The sequence below is a fragment of the Bacillus rossius genome, chromosome 3 (assembly GCF_032445375.1).
Source record: "Bacillus rossius redtenbacheri isolate Brsri chromosome 3, Brsri_v3, whole genome shotgun sequence".
Classification (NCBI taxonomy): domain Eukaryota; kingdom Metazoa; phylum Arthropoda; class Insecta; order Phasmatodea; family Bacillidae; genus Bacillus; species Bacillus rossius.
The window spans coordinates 119,381,221-119,395,908 of record NC_086332.1 but is presented as its reverse complement, the minus strand read 5'-3'; the positions used below and the strand labels follow the sequence as shown (position 1 = coordinate 119,395,908).

The window sequence follows — 14,688 nt, the reverse complement described above, 5'->3', positions numbered from 1 at the left end:
ACTTCGCTCACACTTTGTTAATGATATTAATGTATTATGTATAATGTTATATGTCTTTGGTAAAATTGGTTTTACTGTTTGTATTTATGTTTTTAAATTTTAAAAATATATCAATGTTGAAACGATTTCTTTCCTACCTTTGGGATTTAGATTGACAGATTTATTGTACACCAAAACCACAATTCTTGTGTTATTTAAACTTAAACGTTTGAGCCGTTTACAAGTAAGGACACACACACATATCACAGGTTATATTCATTGGAAATTTATTTCTAATTATAATTGTTTTACTAGAAATGAAACTAATTCGAAGTTGTTTATAACTGTGAATATCTATGCCATGCTATATATTAGAATTAATAACTTATTCAGTTTCTTAAAGATAAATGAACAACATTCTGCAATCAGTTTTAATACATTCCAATTAAAAATACATTTTTGTTAACTCTTATGAATTAAGTATTTTATGTGAATTTAATATAGTGGACGCCAAAATATATACTTTTAACAATGTAACTGATTTAGGAAATTTTATATATTTTATTGCATTAAATATTTAATTATTTGAATTCTTTATGGAAACAAAGTAGGTATATCAAAAAAGATTTCAGGGTGTGTAGCCGGAGCCCATGTCTGCCATTATGGATTGTGATGTCACAGGTGCCATCTTGAATGACCTTGACCTCCAAGGCCTAAAATGACTTAAAATTCCTCAAAATTTACAAAAAATTCCGCCAAAAATTAGAAATATGCAAATTTACAATTGCAAGATTAAAAGTGTAGCGTCAGAGTTTTACTAAAGAGTAGTCATTTTTTTGCAATAAAAACGCAGGTGTAATACAAAACACCATTTTAAATGGCCGGAATCAAGATTTTCCCTCAGTTACTTAATAATTTAGGATCACATTTCTCACTGGTTGAAGCTGCGAATAACACACAAACATAATCATTTTTATATCGTAAAATTTTGTTTGAAGTTTATTGTTTGAAAAGACTTTCAACTTCTCTTTCAAATGATAACCACTTGTGTGAAAATTATTCTATCTAGAAAATAACCTGGTGTGGTATTTCTGAACAGATGACCATCTCATTTTGTTCCTGCACAGTCGCTACGACAATGTGGAGAAGACGAAGCAAGCTATTGAGTCTTACTGCACTTTGAAGACTTTGACTCCAGAGATTTTCAGCAACAGAGACGTTCTTGGCAAAGATATTCAGGACATGGTCGATATATGGTAAAGATCAAGCTTGGTTTATTCTGTATGTGAATGGTTAAAAATTTTATGGTTAAATTACTGACTCTCGATATTACAATTTCTTGAAAGATGTATGTAAAAATGTGCATGCAAAAATCCAGATTAAGTTTTGTATGCAAGTTGTTGTGACTGTAATGCCTTATTGTAATAATAAATATTGAACATTCTTATACACAATATTTTACAGAACTTTCTTGCATAAAATAAATATCAATTATATATTTCTGAATAATTAAAAATGTATTTTGGTGATACAAAGTTAAAAAAGATTTCCATAGATTTTTCGTTATTAATACTTCATTAAACCAGAAAAAAATGCTAGTAATTTAGTCAGGTTCCATGCATAATTTCAATTAAATCCAAAGCTGAAAAGGCCAGCATTGATGGATACTGACCTGTGTTCCAGCGAAATAGTGATGCTGCCTGCGGCGACCGCGGAAGGATACCGTGTGCTGATGTTCCGGTTCACCGACTACTCCGCCAGCAAGTACTTCCTGGTGCCGTCCTTAAAGGGATTCTGCATGAGCTGCGACTTCCACATCTCCGAGAACGGCCTCTTGCCCGGGGTTGTGGCCGTGTTCGACATGAAGGGCTTATCCATCTTCCATATTTTCAGAATCCACCCCTTTAGCATGGTGAAGAAGATCCTGCACTATCTCCAGGTATGACAAAAACGTAACAAATACGCATGTATGTGGAAATCCTCATAATAAAAATATTATTATTTTTTATATTATACCATGTACGGTATATCAAATGCAGTGAATAGTAATTATCGAAATGTTGGTTTTAGAATAATAATAAGTGAATAGCTGCAAATATAAATAATAATTGTAAGCGAATTTGTAAAGGTAGCAAGTTTCATAATAATATTTGTTCTGTGCTGCAAATGAAATTATAATGCGAGTATGATAATTAAAGTTTTTTATTATATTTTTGAATTCCTTTAAAGAAAATAAAATGTGCTTTACTTTTCTCGACGTGTCTTTTCAGGGTTGTTCCAAATGGCGGTTGTTCATCACAAATTTCACACAGCTCAGAATTTTCTATTTTATAAAATGGTAGTGATATATTTCATACGTTCTTTAGATGATTTAATGGGGCGCGTAATGTTGATTTCATACAATTTCTTTGACATATGTCATTACAGTTTTGCACTTTTTGTCATATTTAGGTACATCGTTGGGTTTATCTGCTTGACATAGCGGCTTTAGGCTTGTTCTCTGTGGGTTTAAAATTTCATATTGATATTTTTAATTTCTATTTTACGTTGTTGAATATTTATATGTCAAACAGTGCAAAACTGCAATGAAGTATGTTTAATGAATTATATTAAATTAATAAATTATTTGATGATGCTTGTATTTTTCATGTGTGCATATATATTGCCACAGAAGATACAGTTTGGTCCTAGTTAATGGTCAACCAGTCATTTGCAATACCTAACATACCTTTCCAAGTTTCTGTAGTGTGAAACTGAATACAATACCCATTGCACTGATAGCAAACACGTTCAGATTAACTGTAACAATCTTGAAGTACACACTCACGAAGCTTCAATTGTACGACGTCACAGAATTTACAATCAGAATCCTGCTAGGCACTATGCAGGTTTCATAATGTCGCTTTGAGCTATTATAATGTATTAAAGTGTCACGCTGATACAGTGTTCTTTGTTCACTGTCCGAGAATACGCTTTTTCCTTGCTTGCTATCCTTAAGATTCTTTGGTATAGCAGTTTCCACAGTGACAACATCGTTGGTCAACAGAAACCAACAGAAACGTTGAAAATTATGGTCTATGAATAGCAATTTGGACGATGATGTAATTTTTTCAGTGTGCTTATAGTTTTTCTTCCGTGGAGTTTTCTTTTTTTGAGTTTGAGATCCATTATAAGATATCAGTTTGTGAAATTATTATTACAAATCAGAAAACTTATTATTGTTTAACACTAAATCAAAAATATCCACTGCTCATTCGATAACTATGCTAAATATTGTTGAGAAACACTTTCGAGCAAAATGATTCCCCTTCCATTTGATGCTTATCGAAGCCCTCCTTTTGCGACAGTGAGAGAGCATCCTGAATTCTACATGAACAGTGACTGCTTTTACAACACATCGAATTATGAATGTTAGTTACTAATGTTATTATGTATCATGAATTACCCTGGTTAAGATTAGATATATCTCTTTATCGTACGTACACTCCTTGAGACATATTATGCGCCTTTTGTTGGTTAATAGTAAAACTACTTGGAGCATGAATTTTTACAAACGAAAATATTTTTCACTAAGTGATTATTTAAATTCCGTTCAAAGTATTTGATTTCAATACACAATAACTGTATGTATCAAACAACATTCACAGAAACTAATATTGATTCTTGATCGATACCTGCAACTAACTGAAAGGCCACAGATCCCGTTAATTAAGCAAGTAATTAACCTTGAGAAGTCTTTTCTAAAAACCATTTAGTTGCACTCAGTTCCAGAAATCGTTTAGTTGGCAACATATCTTGAATAAAAATCACAATATTTGTCTAACTAAGCTATTTAATGTAAAAGAGGACGAGTCTACAACATCTAATAAGTGGAATGATGGCAAAATTTTAGACAAATATTATAATCTCGAAGAATGCGAAAATGCTGAATCTTTCAACACTAACTCAGATTTCTTTAATGTCTTGGAATTTAAAGCTGGTGAATGTATTAAAAAGACGCTGGAAGAAAGACGTTCCACTTCCACGGGAAATGACAAAAGATATTCCCATAAAATTCTAGTCTCCGCGAACTTGAGAAAAATGTAGGAGCACCTGAAGCTGAAGTTACGAAGCTCTGAAAGCAAAACGATGGAAACGATGCGATAAAATAGATATAAATGATTCTGATCATGGTGATGTTTATTGGGATGAAGACGATTATGACTAGTAGGCTGGCGATATTAATGATTAATATTCTAAATATTTTAAAAATAAATATAATTTACATGTAAGGAAAATGGTCACTGAGCAAGCCACCAACCATAGTCCCATAGAAATAACATTGTGCCCGTATCGGCCAAATTATACTACATTGAACTTCGTTATAAACTTGTCAATTGACAGACTTCACGATTAGCCACATAATCAGCAAATATCTTCTCACTCTACTCGTGAGTTTTTAATAAAAATAATTCATATCTATGAGAGAATATAAAACTTTGAAAGAATACACCCTTCAGACGTGAAAAGATTAAGAAGCAGTATTATTAATAATCTGTTAAGCTCACTCTGAAGAAAATAACTTTTAACAAAAATTAGCGAGTTAACCAACAAACCATAGCAGTATGTAAATGTATGTCCTGGGACAGGGTTCAGGGTGAGCAGCCGAGGAGCTGTTCACCATCTTTGATTGTGACGTCACGGCGGCCATATTTAATGACCTTGACCTTGAACTTTGAACTTGACCTTTGACCTTCAAAATTTGCCAAAATTTGCCCAAAATTCCTCAAATTTTTTTAAAATTTCCATTCGTTTTGGAAAAAATTTTGCCAAAAAATTAACACAAAAATGTGAGAAAAAAAAATTCTCTTTTCGAGAGAAAAATTCCCGTTTCGAGGGAAAATTTCCCGTTTTTAGTCCGAAAAAATACCAGCGGATAAAAATGTCCATAAATATAGGCTTGAGAATCCATGTCTACAGCCTCCGATAAACCTCTGACATCACCTTTGCAATTTACGTTACGACCCCCATCTTCAAAATCTATATTTATTATCGGTTTTTAAAAATTATAAAATTTATAAAAAAATCAATCAATAAAATTTTTATAAAAAAATTTAAAAACAAATGTTGCAATTTCCGTTACGACCGCCATCTTGAAAATCCATAATTTTTATGTTAGAAAATCAGGATTTTTTTTATAATTTATTAAAAATAAATAAATATTTAAATTTAATAAAAAAAAACAAAATAAAAAAAAATATGTACACATACGCCATGAAGCTCGGAGTCCCCGGTTCAAACCCCGCGAAGTAAAAAAAATGGCGACAGGTCCTTCCTCCACGGAAGCTATCGGCAGACTGACCTCCCACCACTTATGTCAAGTTAAATTTATCGTCAGCTAGTATAACGTCATTTCCGCCATCTTAGAAATCTTTATTTATTATCCTATTTTAATAAAAATGTTAAAAAATTTATAAAAAATTCAAATAATTATTTTTTAATAAAATCTCTAAAAAAAACCGTTGTATGTTTCGTAACGACCACCATCTTAAAAATCCGTATTTTTAATTCTAGAAAATCCAAAAAAATTCTAAAAAATATTTTTATATTTGCCTACTTCAAATGTTTAGTTATTTAAACGATTTCGGTCTTCGGTTATATTTCCGGCGAAAGTAAACCAGTAATTAATTAATGTATTTAACAAATTCTCTATAAAAAGTAATGAAAAGGTCTTACAGCACACCAGCCAATTTGGAATATGTCACCACTGTATTAATTATCGTTACGGACGCCATCTTGAAAATATTTTTTACTATCTGATATTAATGAAAAATGTTCAAAATTCATTACAAAATTAACTTATTAGAACACTGACTGATTAGATTAATTCCCATCCTTGGTTCGAAACCGGTGAAGCAAAAAATAAAAAAAACGACATAAACCTTCCTCCACTGAAGCCAACAAGACTGACCTCTCACCACCAATACCAATGTAAGTCTATATCGTCAACTGGTATGAAGCCATGTCCGCCACCTTGTTTTCGTCTGCTAGATTGTGCTGACACCATGGTAGTATAATTTTCTGTTCACCATACCTTTGACCTTGACTGTTGACATTGAACTTTGACCTTCAATTTTGACCTTGACCTTGAACTTTGACATTGACCTTGAAATTTAAACTTGACCTGGAACTTTGACCTTGACCTTGAAATTTACAATTAACCTTGGACTTTGACCTTTACATTGAAATTTGACCTTCACCTTGTTATTTGATTTTGATCTTGGAATTAGACTTTGACTTTGACGACCATCATGAATCCGACATTTTGTGTTCAGTACATGATACCAGGAGCCACCACCTGCTAGAGGACATTGCCACCATCTTGTTTTCGTCTTCTGGAGGACACCATCTTGTGTGTGTACTCGTCTTATAGAGTGCATCACTATCATGCTAGTTTTATTCTAACCTGCTAGAGTGCAGTAATCATTTATTATTACTGAGGTGCCTGTCAACCGGAAATGTGGACGTTATCATGATATCGTGTAATCATTTAGCTAGAGATTCGGGAAAATATCAAAAATTCATGAAAGATTCACTCATTTAAGTAATGATTGATTCGAAACTTGGTTCATTCCCAGGACGATATAAAATAATTTAATATAAAATCAATTTAGCATAATAGTGACAGGTTCGTAAATAAACACATGAGTTCTTTTACAAAATACACTTTATTACAATATCTTCTATTCTACTACAGAAACACTTGCGAAAGTTAACAATTTAATAAACATTTAGTTCTGCATCGGTGTGAAATGACTAATTCTAAGCCCCAATCGGTTTATACTTACTAGACAGAGATAAACCAGAACATTTACTGACGTAGTCTTCCTCTTCTTGACAGAGTTTGTAGATACCATGTTTAACATTTTGCTTCACATCGTTAGAACTGTTTATTACTGCAGCCGATGTTTGAATGCACACTTCTTCACTTTGTCATTGAACGGATATGGTTTGCCATAAACACAGTCCAGCCAGAAGTTATATTTTAATGGACAGTTTGTTGCTACGTCATCAGTAAGCTGATTGATTATGTTCTGCCTGTTATTCTCAACAAAAATTAAAATGTCCTTTGGTTCCAAATGCTCAATCGGTTCCAAATTTCGAATCGGCTCCAAATGCTCAATCGGCTCCAAATGCTCAATCATCTCCAAATGCTGAATCAGCTCCCAATGCTCAATCGGCTTCAAATGCTGAATCAGCTCCAAATGCTCCAACAGCTCCAAAGCTCCAACTACTCCAAAACTCCAACAGCTCCAAAGTTCCAACAGCTCCAAAGCTCAAACAGCGCCAAAACTCCAACAGCTCCAAAGCTCCAAAGCTCCAACAGCACCAAATCTCCAACAGCTCCAAATGCTCCACAAATCCAAAAATCCAACTGTTACAAAGCACAAACAGCGCCAAAGCACAAACAGCGCCAAAGCTCCAACAGCTCCAACAGCTCCAAAGCTCCAAAGCTCCAACAGCACCAAATCTCCAACAGCTCCAAATGCTTCAAAGCACCAAAGCTTTAACAGTTCCAAAGCTGAAATAGTGCCAAAGCTCCAACAGCTCCAAAGCTCAAACCGCTCCACAGCTCCAAATGCGCCAAAAGCTCCAACTCCTTCAACAGCTCCAAAGCTTCAAAGCTCCAACAGCTCCAAAGCCCCAACAGCTCCAAAAACTCAAGCTGCGCCAAAGCTCCAACAGCTCCAAAGTTCCAAAAGCTCTTACAGCTCCAAATACGCCCAAAGCTCCAACAGCTCCAACAGCTCAAACGCTCCTATAACTCTTAACTCCAACAGCTTTGGAGCTGTTGGAGTTTTGGAGCTGTTGGAGAATTTGGAGCTGATTCAGCATTCAGAGCTTTGGAGCTGTTGGCGCTGTTGCAGCTTTGGAACTTTTAAGCTGGTGGAGCATTTGGAGCTGATTCATCATTTGGATCTTTGGAGGTGTTGGAGCTGTTTGGAGCTTTGGGCGCATTTGGATCTGTTATAGCTGTTGGAGCTTTGGAGCTGATGGAGCTTAGGCACTGATTGAATTGTTGGATCATTGGAGCTGTTGGAGCTTTGGAGCTGTTGGAACTTTGGAGCTGTTGGAGCTTTGGAGCTGTTGGAGCTGTTGGAGCTTTGGGCGCATTTGGAGCTGTTGGAGCTGTTGGAGCTTTGGAGCTGTTAGAGCTTTGGCGCTGTTTGTGTTTTGGAGCTTTTGGAACTTTGTAGCTTTGGAGCTGTTGGTGCATTTGGAGCTGATTCAGCATTTGGAGCCGATTGAGCATTTGGAGCCGATTGAGCATTTAGATCTGATTCAGCATTTGGAGCCGATTGAGCATTTGGAGTCAAAATATATTTTTATTTTTGTTGAGGATATCAGGCAGAACATAATCAATCAGCTTACTGATGATGTAGCAACAAACTGTCTATTAAAATATAACTTGTGGCTGGACTGTGTTTATGGCTAACCATAGCCGTTCGATGACAAAGTGAAGAAGTGTGCATTCAAGACATCGGCTGCAGTAATTTACAGTTCTAACGGCGTGAAGCAAACGGTTAAATACGGTATCCAGAAACTCTCTCAAGAAGAGGAAGACTACGTCAGTATAGGTACTAGTTGGTCTCTGTCTAGTACAAACCGATTGGAGCTTAGAATTAGTAATTTAACACCGATGCGGAACTAAATATTTATGAAATTGTTACATTTCGCAAGTGTTTCTGTAGTAGAATAGATTATATGTAGTAAAATGTATTTTGTAAAATAACTTGTGCAATTATATTTTCGAACCTGTCACTATTATGCTAAATTGATGTCATATTAAATTATTTTGATCGTCCAGGGATTGAACCAAGTTTCTAATCAAACATTACTTTACTGAGTGAATGTTTTCATGAATTTTGTATTTTTTCCGAATCTCTAGCTAAATAATTACACGATATCATGATGACGTCCAAATTTGAAACAGGGACTCCGAGCTCAATGGCGTATGTGTACATTTTTTAATTTTTTTAATTTTATTCTTAAATTCGATTACTTAATTTTTTAAATAAATTTTAAATTTTTTTCCCGATTTTCTAACATAAAAATTACAGATTTTCAAGATAACGGTCGTAACGGAAATTGAACATTTGTTTTTTAATATTTTAATTCAAATTTTATCAACTTATTTTTTATTATTTTTAGTGTTTTTTTCATTAAAACCCGTTGATAAATAAAGATTTTGAAGATGGCGACCGTAACGGAAATTGAAACGGTGACGTCATTATCAATGATGCTGATCGGAGGCTGTAGACATGGATGCTTAAGCCTATATATGGACATTTTTAGCCACTGGTATTTTTAAAGACTAAAAACGGAAAATGTACCCTCGAAACAGGAATTCTTCTCTCGAAAAGAGATTTTTATTTCAAATTTTGTGTAATTTTTGGCCGATTTTTTTCCAAAAAAAAAATGGAAATTTTGGTAAAATGTGAGGATTTTCGGTAAAATTTGGGCTATTTTGAAGTTCAAAGTCAATGGTCAAATTTCAAGGTCAAGGTCATCCAAGATGGCCGCCGTGACGTGTCAAGTCAAGATGGCGGTCAGCTTCTCGTCTCCTCAGCCTGAACCCTGTTGCAGGACTTTCATTTAGGCTACATACTAGTAAACATCGAATGAAATATTATAACACCCCTTAAAACGCCTGTATTTTTAATACTCAAAATTATTGTTGGGTATACCAACACCTCTTACGGCATACAACGCTAATATAAACTTTATTATCTGTATCTGAAAAATATCATTATTTACATGCATGACTAAAATTATTATTATATATACGCAAATATTTTGATGATATTTAAAATTACAACGCTCAAGACGAAACTCAACATTTAAACGCAGGCAAACAATACTACATGCTATTATTACAATGAGCCTTTGTTATCAGCAAACAATATCATTACTAGGCCCGATACATAACCGAAATAAATATATATAAAAGAAATCGATTATAATCGTTATATTGAGACCTATGACTGGACACCCCGCCAGACTTGCGGGGTGTAACTCGCCTCTTGTTCTCGGGCGGTCCCAGCTGCACAACGAGCGTGGCACGCGCTCTACGCTCCACACCGCACGCTCCGCCACTCGTGACCTATTCCTTGCGATGTGGTCGGGTGATCACCGCGACTGGCCCACTGGTGAGCCCAAGACAAACTCGCTCTGCTGCCCCCAGGAACGACTCGCTGTAGACTGGTGCGGCACTCGTGCTGGGTGCACGAGTCTCCCACTAGCTCGCCTCTGCCCTCTCCGGAGCGACCTGGCGCTGCGTCACAAAGCTATGTTCCGTCACTTCATTGGCATGAGCGGCGTGGTGACGTCGGCGATGGGCTGCACCGGTATCGGGTGTGTTCTTCTACTGGGCGTCGTGCGGCGGTCCCCCGCGGTGGGCAAGGCGCCTCACCGACTGCTTGCTCTCGCTTCTGGCCGAGAACATTCTCAACTTCACTGGCCGAAGCTGACCAGAAGTTCCGTCCTCGTGGCGTTTAACCAGGTCATTCCACACACTTCTTTCTCTTTTTTCTCTGAGGTGCTTCACTGGTTTCCTATCTCCCAGGCTTCGTGGCTAGTTTAGGCGCCGCAGACAGGCACGGCTTACGTTTCGTCACCGTAACGTAGAAACGTAGCGTGGAAGAGAGTAAGATTGGGGTCGATCAAAATGCGATTGGAAATAGTTGGATTCATATAAAGCTAATTGGAGCCATTGTAATCAAATTAAATAATGTTAGTATATATTTGGCACATATTATTATTCGTAGCTAAGAAAAATTTATAAAAATTAATCTGAGGCATTAAAAAATATTGAAATTAATTTTTTTGTTGTTTTTTATTCACACTGTTATCTTTGCATAAAGTAACGCTGGTATCGATTATGACCACCGGAGGCTTGCCAACATCCTCCGAGCATCAAAGTTATCAAATTATACCTAAGCATCCAATGCTCGAAGGCATGGAAGAAGCATATGCTCGGACAGTGAACAAAGAACACTGTATCAGCGCGACGCTGTAATACACTAAAATAGCTCAAAGCGACATTATGAAACCTGCATGGTCCCAGTTACGCGCAAGCAGGAATCTGATTGTAAATTCTGTGACGTCGTAAACTGGAAGATTTGAAAGTGTGTGATACAAGATTGTTATAATAAATCTGAACGTATTAGATTTCAGTACAACAGGGGTGGTCAGTTTAAACACTACCGATACTTGAAAATTGTGCAAAATAATTTTTTCCCATTTATTAGGACAAAACTATCTTCTGTGGCAATATATTTGTACTCATGAAAAATGCTAGCAACATACATGAAATAAGTCACGACAGTATAATATAAAAGTATGTTCGAGCGTAATTTAGTTTTATGGGTCTACAATTTTTGTGGTGATGGCGGCATGCCAATTTGGCCATATTACACTCAAAATTCCTCAAATTGACTCAAAATTACTCAATTTTCATAAAGCATTTTCTATTTCGTGGAAAAAATTCCCGTTTTCAGTGAAAATTCCCTTATTTTATCCTCAGTAATTTCAAAAAAATTAACTACAAATGCTTCAAAAGTCTTTTACCTTTTAAAAAACTCAGATTCCTAAGATATTTTTAAGAGTCCTAAAAGAAAGCCGCCCAAAGCCACCGATGTCATGACCTTGGCCTTGACCGTAAAATTTAATATCTTTAATTTTTGACCAAAATAACGCAAATAAATTACAAAGTTTATTTCAAAATTGCTCAATAAAATTATTATTTATTCAATAGATTTATGGCTTTGGTTCGATTTTTATTTAAATAAAATATTATAATTCTTATTCAATTAATAATAAATAAAATATGGTAAATAATACCTAAAATATGTATACATTATTAATCTGCCAGCTTCCCATTGAAATGATCGAGTCTTGGCTCTGATTACATCCTGGATGAATGCAGAAATAATTATTGACGTAAAAATCACTTTTTAAATAAAACATGTTGAAAAAACCCTTAAAGCGACCAAGTTCATCTAACCGGCCGTCAGTAAGATACTGATGCCATCTTTGCGCCAAATTGGAAATTCGTAATTATTTCGCTAGGAATTTGGGAAAAATTCCAAAATCATCAAAACATTAATATTTAAAATAATGATTAACTCGATTGATTCCTGTCCTTAGTTTCATTTACCGTCAGTTATGAGTTAAAAAACAATAAATAAATATTAAATTCTGTTCACCATTACCTTTTGTGGAGTTTATTATTCATTAACACTACAAAATACGACTATAAACAAGATACATGTCCAACTAAATAAAGACATTGTGACTGTGCCTACCATGCAAGACTAATTTTTCGATACACGGAATACGTTCAAACAAGGTACTGTTCAATATTAGGCGAACCAAGAGGGATTTTTCAACAATACTTGAAAAACATTTTAACATGCCATGTCAGGCGTTTATACCAGATATATCCGAACCATGAGACCAATCATGTCCTATGTACAGACTTAACGGTCCACAGTCAATGAAAATGAAGCACATATTGAAAAACAATAAAAAAATTGGGAGCATTATCAACGAAAAGGAATAAAAACCAACGGAAATAAATCTCAATTGGAAACAATCAAAGAAAAGGAAGCACAATCGGAAGAACAATCAACAACAAAGGAAGCATAATTGAAAGCACATTCAACGAAATGGATGCACAATTAGAAGCAAAATCAACGAAAAGGAAGAAAATTTGTAAGTAAAATAAAAAAAAGGAAGATGTATTGCGATAACTCAGTATTAGTTGGAATTCAGATTAAAAGAAATAAAAAATATATTTTTTGAAATTTAAATAAATTATAACTTTTTAATATTATACATATGCAAGTTAAGCAAGTGAATTTTGTATGTAGCTAACTTCCCTCAGTTCTTCAATAATAGAGGCTACTTCGTCGATGTGCAAATAGTTTCCTCTGCGAACCGATGCCATCAGCAGTCTCAGGCGATGAAACAATATATTAGAATCTTCCAATGAAGAACATTTAATTTATCATGATATAGTCACCTTAATGGAATGTATGTTTTTATACTTTTTATATCACTATCGTCCCAGTGTTCATCGTAAGCATGATCAAAATTATTTATTTTATCACTCCATTTCCTTCGTTTTGTTCTCAGGACCTCATCACAGCTTTCGATCTTGTCAGTATTAGGTGCTTCATCTCAGTATTTGGTCTTGTCATCAGCTTCAGAGTTAATGTCAGCATCCTCGTAGAAGTCAGTGTCTTCACCCAGATTACTGTAAAAATTCTAAATCGTTGGTGTCGAAGGTTCTTCATCGTCTTTAAGCTTTCTTTTAAAGAGTTCATCATTTTTAAACGTCAGGAGGATCTACCTGAATTCGGCTTGAATGTCTTCTCACTGTTCATGTTAAGGATACTTCCATTGTCTTCAGGCTTCATTAAATTATAAAAATCCTTTAATAAAAGTTCTTTGTCAATATTAGAATAGCTATGAACATAATCTCATTCAATAAAAATTTTTTTTGACGTAATGCAGAACAGTCTTCTTTAGAATAGTAGCTCCATCGTTGCCCTCTATCTTGTAAGTAGTCTTGGCGTAAAATGTTAGGCAGTTTAAAGGTTTTTTCATTATATTTTGTTAAATAAGTGTTTTTACAACAAATAATATTTTTTGCATTCGTCAAGTTTTGAACCAAGGGCAAGAATTAATCCTTTTAATTAGATTCTGGTAGATGAATCATTTATACTTCTTTTAGGGATTTTTTACCATAATTTATTGAACATTTATTTAATTGGAATTATAATTTTTGAACGAATAATGTTTGAACCAAGGTCATAAATCAATCGCATTAATAATTATTTCAATGAACAGATTTTTAAAAACATTTTGGAATTTGGTTCCGATATTTTGGTCAAAAATTAAAGAATTAAAATTTTATAGTCAAGGTCATGGCTTCGTGACTTTTTGGCGGCTTGCTTTTAGGACTTTTAAGCCACTTTTAAGAATTTGGTTTCTTTCAAACGCAAAAGTATTTTAAGGCTTTTTACATTTAACATTTTTGAATCATTGAGGAATTAAAAAGGGGATATTTTCTCAAAACGTGAATTTTCCCTTTGAAATAGGAACATTTTTAGAAATTTTTAGTTATTTTGAGTTAGTTTTGTTACACTCCTCAGTCTCTCCTGATAACTGGGGATAACTAGTGGATCTTTCGTTTCAGAAGGCAAAATAATGATTGCGTCTAGACACTAATACCTCTGTTTTTATTTTACTTTTGATTATTTTCACATTATATTATATAAGTTGATTAACAAAAACACCACTCATAACATAGATTTAAAATCACATTATTAGGAGAATGGGCCGGCCCTTATTAGACAGTTAAATAGATCTTTAGCATAATTTAAATAAAGTTCATAACAATAAACATGTTAAGGAGTCGCAGAAAACTTCGGGCTGTCTGATCTGAGCAACCTCGTGGTTGAATGCTAGTCCGAAAAGGGCTGGCGGTTTGAAGGTTGCTGGACGAAGTGGAACAGTTGACGGGATGTCAAAGGGTCTTAGTCATCCGGCCCGTGGAGACTTATCTGGTCCTTGGAATGTGTCCGGTACTTGTAAACTGGTCCGGTACTTGTACCCTGTCTGTGAACATAGTTGAAACACATATGTTCAGGACAGATTCAC

General features: G+C 34.8%; 1 protein-coding gene across 14 annotated transcripts in view; it reads left to right on the top strand.

Annotated features, from left to right (window-relative positions):
- Positions 1-14,688, top strand: part of LOC134531200 (alpha-tocopherol transfer protein-like) — a 189,247-nt gene that overhangs the window by 46,167 nt on the left and 128,392 nt on the right. For 9 of the 14 annotated variants that reach the window (XR_010074966.1, XM_063366847.1, XM_063366843.1 and 6 more), the window contains 2 exons: positions 1,107-1,235; positions 1,663-1,918. Coding sequence is in view for 13 of the 14 variants with exons in the window: in XM_063366847.1 (XP_063222917.1) it covers positions 1,107-1,235; positions 1,663-1,918 (385 nt within the window). In the remaining variant the exon portion in view is untranslated. Of the gene's footprint in view, positions 1-1,078; positions 1,236-1,662; positions 1,919-14,688 lie in introns of all 14 variants that reach the window. The other 5 variants (XM_063366851.1, XM_063366855.1, XM_063366852.1 and 2 more) reach the window with 1 other exon arrangement.